We start from the raw sequence: 8,037 nt of genomic DNA, 5'->3' as shown, positions 1-8,037 counted from the left end.
TCCTCCCACAGTAAGACCTCTCGCGCGCTTCCTTCTGGGGCCAACAAGCGTGATTAACATAAGTTGATACATGTATTACTTGTTTCGCAATTGCTGTAAAATAGATAACGTTTACATTTAAAAATGCTGTACAAGCAACACTATTGTGACGTCACACGATTGCTTGTGAAAAAATGTCTAAAAGAAAAAATAGCATGAAAGTTTATATTATACGCAAACCTTCGTATCATATCATTGAACTATTAAACAATTGCATATGATATCAAAATCATGTAGGATAATTTAGTACATATGTGCTGTAGTCACGTGATATAGGTATTTATGCAAAGATAGCCTCTGACTGATAAGAAAGTCACCGTGTTATCTCAGAGATCGGTCAATATGGCGATTGAACAGTTTATACTTCTGTTGTTGTGGGTAAATGTGACTTTCACTAACGGTGAGGACTCTCTTGAAATGCAACTCCGTAAAATCGAAAGAGACTTTTCCATGTCCATACAGTCGCTTAAATCCGAGTTGAAAGACACTCAAGCAAAACTGCAATACGTGGAGTCGGAACTAGTCTCCACAAAATCGACATTGAAGGTTGTCGGTTTAAAACTTTTAGTTGCCGAAACGAAGCTAAAGGACACTGGCTCTGAACTAAAGAAGACTCAGTCTGAATTAGAAATGACTAGGACAGAATTGTCTGCAATAAAGTCAGAATTTCACAAAGCCCGATTCATGAGTGAAATATTCAGGGATGAAAGTGAAAAAGAAGCACCAGAATCGGGCATCCCTACACCTTGTGTTAATGACAGACAGGACACAGGTTCCGAACAGCATACATTCAGTGACGAAAGTGGCAAAATCGCTCCAGTCTCTGGGATTCAGAGTAGAGTGATTCCGCTGTTGTCTGATGGACAAACCTCGTCCCCTAATCTACAGACAGCTTGGGGTAGTAAAACTAAAAATTATAGACGTTTATCGTCACGAGGTAAGTTTTAAATCATAAATGTTGTTATTTCCAAGGGATCACATTTCCATCGTATCCATGTATAGAATATAACCGGGAAAAGATTACATGGAAAACAATATTAATGAAAAAAGTTTCATCATTTTCAAAATTTCTGGTAAAATGAGTTCTTTTGTGGCTTCAAAATGTTGGATATTGTATGACACCCAATCCCACCCACGGTCCATATACATAGAAGCATTTAAGGATTGAATCTTGATTTGGTCGATTTCATGGGGTCATGAATTGAGTTGCTCTTGAGACAAATTCGCAGTTCATTAAATTTGTCTCAAGAGCAACTCAATTCATGACCCCATGAAATCGACCAAATCAAGATTCAATCCTTATATTTCAATTGTTTTTTTTTAAATAAAAAAGTCGGTCTAGATATTAATGTCTCGAAGCTTGTGCAAGTCCAAATGCAGAAAAACCCGAGGAGTTCCGGATTGTGCATGTCTAGTCGGTCGAGTAAAATAGTCCGCAATGTTAGGATAAAAAACAGCATTATTTTGTCAAAATAGAAGTATTTATTTTCATAAAATACAACAATACATTATAAATTTGATAATTTTAATAATTATTCCATGTTTATAACAACAATGTAAAAAAGTGAAATCGTTCCGCGGAAGGATTTTAACCATGTATTCATACGCAATGATCAGTGTTAATCTGGTCAAATTCATGAGCAAATGAAACAGATTAAGTTTGGTAGTTTCATTGAGTCCAACTTGAGTAGAAATTGAAATAGTGTTTTATCAAATATAGGAAATCCCCGGCAGAGAAAACCGGATAAGAATTTTCAAAATTGTATTTCATACATATATATATATTGCGGGTCGTGAATCCAACTTTATTATATATCAACGCAAAGAGAAAACATACAAAGAAATTGGCGAAGTTTTTAGCAAGTTATGATATTAGGAATTCGAAAAAGTTGAAAGATGGTGCGGAAATCGGATTGAAATCAACAAGCCACATATATTTTTGACTTCAACCGCCATGTTGACTTTTTCTTTTGTAAAGGATGCGGTTATCACGTAAGGAAGCAACATTGTCAACTATGAAATGTTTTAGGGAGTTCTCAAAGGAACATAACCGAGAAAATATCGAAGTTAAACAATCTGAGCAGGAGATTTAATATTTCCCAATGGATAATTTTAATTGATTTATTATTTATTTGTTTGTTTGTATTTATTTATTTATATTTATTTATTTGTTTATTTATGTATTTATCTATTTTGTGAAATAAACAATGCATTTTCCTTGCTGTCGAGTGACAATACTATTTGTTCACCCTCGACATGTCACATTATCTTAACCACCGCCACCGGCAAATATATATTACGGCTCGGGTTAAGAAATATTCATATCTCCCCGGAGGAAGGGTAATACGTGTATGTATAATGTATCCGACATTCAGGGACCCAGAAAACAGTGTATACAGTCAATATTGTCGATCCTGAATTTTTACTATGAATAAAGATATTCGAGTTATCAGAGTTTATGTTAACGAAGTTTGAATATATTCTATATTGCAGGTCGCCGTGTACCTGACGAACACATGGAGAAGGCATTTTCCGCTCAAATGGCAGATCATGCCCAATCGCTTTCATCTCACCAGACAGTTTTATTTCCTCACTCCATCCTCAACGAGGGCGCGGCCTACGACAATCTGACGGGAATATTTACATGTCCGGAAGCCGGGGTTTATCATTTTTCTGTTACTATCATGGCATTCTCCAACGAACAGGTCGAAACAGAGCTGGTTGTCAATGCCAACCTGTTGATGAGGAACTATGCCGGCGGGAATCAGCGGTACAACCAGGGCTCCAACTCAGTGATGGTACATTTGAACGTCGGAGACCGGGTTTGGGTTCGAATAATGAGAAGCCCGGGTATCAACAACGAAGGTTCTACACGGGTATATGGATCTGTTTGGTCAACTTTCTCCGGCTTTAAGTTATAGCTTCTGGGGAAAAGGTTATCGTGTGAAGCATGTATAACATACTTATAAAGGACATGGTTTTACCCTTCTGTCTTTTGGATTTATTTTTTCCCTTTTCCCCCTTTTTCCTTCTGTTTTCTTATCCTTTCTTTCTTTATGATTTTTTTAGCAGATTAAAATAATCTTTCTAACGAGGATTGGATTTCAAGATTCCGATCTCCTTTAGGTTTTGCTTTTGAGACAAAAATACGTGACGTCATAAAACGAGTGACGTCACTCATCCCTGATGTTCAAGAATACAAAGCATGCGTATCATATCACCTAAAGTTTTACTTATATATATCTACTTCTGTTGTTCATTTGCCTACATGTATATGTCGTTTGTAAACCAATCTGTAGTAAATGAGATTGCATGCTTCAAGTTGCAGTGATTCGGCCAGCGTATGAATACAACTAGAGGTGTTTGGGCAAACAAACGTATGGCTACGTGGTTTCAATATTTCCGAATGTTAGCCTTAGTTACGAATATAAGATTTCAACACTGTAAATATATGTCAGAACGAAGCTGCACAAAATTATTATAAGCACCTTTCAAAGTTCGTCAAAGTCGTCTGTAAGCAACACTGATTTGACCGAATAAACATGGAAGAATCTAATTCAAACGAAATGCTCATCATGTGCCACTGGAATCGTTATCACCTACTGAGCGGAAGGATTTTATTTATTAATTCCGAATGGGTATTTTGCCGAAAATCCAGTTTAAAGAAACATAACCATTTCAATGGAAACACTCGAGACTCTCAATCTAACCCGTTCGAGCCCCGCCTCATGACTTTTAATCCGTGCAAAATATCAAAGCACGATAAGGCTTTAATTCCAAACTATTTTTATTCTATGAGCTTGTTGTTTATGATGACACGAGGAACTATAATTTGCTGGAAGTACCGGCTGTTCTGGGAATCACTACTGGATTCAGTCTTTAGGTACACTGTAAGCAGCAAATTTAAGCACCCTATTTGTTTGATGGTCGGGTGGCACATTACCAATTACCACACTTGCCTTTCACCTAGGCGGCCGGTGTTCGATTCCCTGGGTACTCCGGTTTCCTCCCATAGTAAGACCCCTCGCGCGCTTCCATCAGGGCCACAAGCGTGTTTAGTATAAGTTAATACAACTTGTTTCGCAATTGTTGTAAAATGAATAAAGTTTACATTTTATGTGTTTCTGATTAAGAAAAAAATGCCAAAATGCAAAGATTAACGTTGAACTGTTACGGATGCTATGCCAGTATACAGTCGATATGAATACAATTAGGGTGACAGATAAATAGAATGTCGCCCGCTATTATCTGTGACTCAAATTGTATTCATACCGATTGTATACTAAATAGCATCTTCAAGTGATATATTATATATTGCTTCAGAGATGATAAAGACTTTTATCTCGGATTTATGTATAACTAATGTAGACTGGATTAACTAGTGTTGACTGAGTTACCTACATTAGTACCATTTTTCTCCGCTAGATGGCGCTAATTAGTTCTAAACTTTGAGCGTTTACATGAAACCAACCATGTTTAATAAGAAAAGTCAATAAACAGCTAACGATATGTAGGACTGTTTTTAATGGACAAACAAGTCATTATTGAGCAGTGCTTATAGGAAATATAACTTTTTTCCCGCGAAAAATCCCAGACGCCATCTTAAACAAAACAATATAACGGTCGCTACGAATATTCAAAATGATAGATTTGATACCCCCGTGCTGTCGATGTATTGCCGAAACAACCCTGCAATAGTGGGACGAGGAAGACTTGATAATCACGTAGGAAGCGTAAAGCTTAAAAACGCCGCTAAGAAATCTGTAGATATCTTTAAAAGAAACTTAAAAAGGTTTGAAATGTGATAATAATAAAAAGTGTTTTTTTTTTAAATGACAAGAATGAAAATAAATATAATCCCCTCTTATAAATGGATCAGTTTTTCGATTATCTCTAGATGTTTGTGAGGAAAGACGAGACGATTGTCGGACATGCCCAGTTTGACTTTGACGGATAAATCATTGATATGATTTCTAATTGAAATCGAATTAAGGAAACGACGCATCTACGTTACTGGTGCAATTTTATGAGAAAAAAACTTCTTCTGACGTCATTTAACGTTATACCATATAGACTTAATCTCCGTAGTCTAATTTGATTTAAAAAAAGATTATCTATTAATATATATCTAAAGGATGTAAATCCTAAAGAGATTAAAAAAAAAACAGGAAAAAAGTTCAAATCCGGTCAAAACATTATCTTTGGTGTCTGACATGTACAGCAACTTATTATCCAATTAGAACTGCTTCAGCTAAAGGTTTATGTATTTATTATGAGGCCTTCCGACATTTAGCAACCGCTGTCTGTTAGACATTACGGAACGAACGTCCGAAATCTAGGAGGAAAGTTAAGTCAATAAGGTCTATATTTAAAACTCTAAAACATAAAAACAGTCGTGTGTAGTAAGAGTTTTAGTGCACGCTCTACATATCCCATTTAAATGAAGTCAATCTACTACTTATTCACATCAAATTAATAATTATTTACCACCATCATTCTACAGCACAATTCCACCACTTTAAGTTATATAAGATCATATATAAATGTTTATATGAGAGGTGTTATGATTTCCTATCGGACATTACTATTGCTGACAATCTGTATTTATTATTTGGATCTCTCTTCTCATTTTGAGAGCGTGACATTGAAAACTATTGAACCAGAAGACGCTTTCACTTCCAGACCATCTGGTCTGTCTGAAAGGTCTCAATGTAAAGATAATCTTGCAGGTAGAGCGTAGGAATAGTACTATGAACATGCTGCCCCATTGTACAATTCTTAAGAGGCTACATGATTTTATCTTTTCGCTTTTTTTCTATGTGATGATAGAATTTTCTAATGACTTCCTTGAAACTTTCTCATTTTAACATAAGGTAAAAATCTGAGTCACACAGTTCGACGTTCCCTACCCGTGGCGTTTTTTCTTGCTCGGGAAGCTGAGAAACGGACCGGTCTGGCTGACGTGATGGTGTCCTAGGGCAAGATGCTTTACTCTTATTGCTCTAGATGGCATATGACTGACCTTCCGTCTATTGTTAATAACATAGCCACAAGCTACTACAAGATAAGTGTGCCTAAAAATGACCCTTGCTGTTCATGGGACGAAAAAAGCAACAGACAAACAAACACTCCAATCACTTCTTATTAGAGGTTTTTGTCCCTAAGCAGTGAAATTCAGTTCCGCTGTCAGTGTTGTTGACCGAGAGAAATGACGTCATGCATATCTCAATGAAACGGCTTCTGCCTGAAGGTACACGCTGCCCCATTTGCATCATTCTTGAAGAGGGGACTAGATTTTGAATTTATCTTTTCTCTCCTTTCTTCTTTCTAGTGTTTCCCTTGTCAATGCCTCACTTTTTGGCTTTAGATGACCATCCGCCCCTGTATAGGAAGGTTTTGGGTCCTGTCCCCTTGACCTTTAGTTGAACGTTCGTGAGGAAGGCTGTAGATTCTTTCCCCTGGCCTTTAGTTCAGCGTTCGCCCCTGTGAGGAAGGCTTTGGATTCTGTCCCCTGGCCTTTAGTTCAGCGTTCGCCCCTGTGAGGAAGGTTTTGAGTTCTGCCCCCCTGGCCTTCAGTTGAGCGTTCGCCCTTGTGAGGAAGGTTTTGGATTCTGTCCTCTGGCTTTAGTTGAGCGTTCGCCCCTGTGAGGAAGGTTTTGAGTTCTGCCCCCTGGCCTTCAGTTGAGCGTTCGCCCTTGTGAGGAAGGTTTTGGATTCTGTCCTCTGGCTTTAGTTGAGCGTTCGCCCCTGTGAGGAAGGCTTTGGATTCTGTCCCCTGGCCTTTAGTTCAGCGTTCGCCCCTGTGAGGAAGGTTTTGAGTTCTGCCCTTGGCCTTCAGTTGAGCGCTTGCCCCTGTGAGGAAAGTTTTGAGTTCTGCCCCCTGGCTTTCAGTTGAGCGCTTGCCCCTGTGAGAAAGGCTTTGAGCGCTGTACCCTAGACGAGACATACCATATACAATGGTAGCTGCTACTACTGCATAGCGCTCAGCATTTTGTAGAGCTGGACGAATTATTAAAGTACACTTTCCTCTTATTTCCTAAGTACTGTCTCCTTCGTGTGATATCGCCTCACTTTTAGTGAATTTCATAATGAATCCGTAAAACATTGTAATACTGGAAATCACTTCTATTTCGCGTAGGAATTATTTTCGCGTTATACAAGAGGCGAGTCAATCGCAAATGCAAATCATTGCAATTATTTGTACGGAAATTACTTTGGATTGCAACCAAGCTATTGGATATATAGGACTTCTGCAAAACCAATCACCCTAAATGCTCATCATTCGCGAACATCAACTATTTCTAGATCAGCGTTTGCGAAATCAATGTATTCGCGAATATATCAAGAGGTACATATTCAAAGGGGCATTCCTTCGTGCGGACATCAGAAACATACACATTTTTTATTGATGAAATCTAGGTCCGAACGATGATAATATGAGAGCTTGTGGCTATTAGTAATGAAATTAACGCCGAAATGTACAGGAAAAGGGTTTATCGTAAAGAAATACCGTATGTCTTTGCAGTAATTAGTGATACTTCGGGTCGAATTAAGAATTTTCAGGACTTAATACTCGAAGAACGTTGGTTTATCTTGAAAGTAAAAATGCCTTATTAATGTAAAGATTAAAACTTTTAATATTTAAAAAAAAAATTCCTGTAAGTTTAATTTGACGACCTAAACTTTTTTTCAAACGGAGGAATGTCCCTTAAAGTTCGCGAAATAAAGTATTCTTAGTGATTCACAGTTTGTCTAACATATGGACAGGAGTGTTCAATTGTATTTATTGTATAACATTTTGTTAAAGAATTTAGTTTCAAGGACAGATCGTCGGTTGACTTAAAACTTAAGTTCCGGTCTGATATTGACTGATATTTCCACTAAATATGAGAATATTGTTATTGGCTGGGAGCGCTATTTTTTTTTTATTTCCAACGGAACATTGAAATTTGTTCATCCGGATCACATCACGTCCGGCGTCCGGATCAGATTTTAGCA

At 37.6% G+C, this 8,037-nt stretch overlaps 1 protein-coding gene across 1 annotated transcript; it reads left to right on the top strand.

Annotated features, from left to right (window-relative positions):
• The first annotated feature begins 369 nt into the window (after positions 1–369).
• On the top strand, positions 370–3,024 carry LOC117315595. Its single transcript, XM_033869857.1, has 2 exons — positions 370–976; positions 2,533–3,024. Exons 1-2 carry the CDS (start codon positions 382–384, stop codon positions 2,958–2,960), a joined length of 1,023 nt encoding a protein of 340 aa, XP_033725748.1. The 5' UTR covers positions 370–381; the 3' UTR covers positions 2,961–3,024.
• Positions 3,025–8,037: the final 5,013 nt, after the last annotated feature.

The sequence above is a fragment of the Pecten maximus genome, chromosome 17 (assembly GCF_902652985.1).
Source record: "Pecten maximus chromosome 17, xPecMax1.1, whole genome shotgun sequence".
Lineage (NCBI taxonomy): Eukaryota > Metazoa > Mollusca > Bivalvia > Pectinida > Pectinidae > Pecten > Pecten maximus.
This window is presented reverse-complemented; position numbering and strand designations above follow the sequence as displayed.

What these genes read in the sequence shown, in the direction of transcription:
- LOC117315595 (XM_033869857.1), top strand. Translation starts at nt 382, where the DNA reads ATGGCGATTGAACAGTTTATACTTCTGTTGTTGTGGGTAAATGTGACT. An exon ending in TAGACGTTTATCGTCACGAG is followed by an intron (nt 977 to 2,532) that starts GTAAGTTTTAAA and finishes TCTATATTGCAG; the next exon opens with GTCGCCGTGTACCTGACGAA.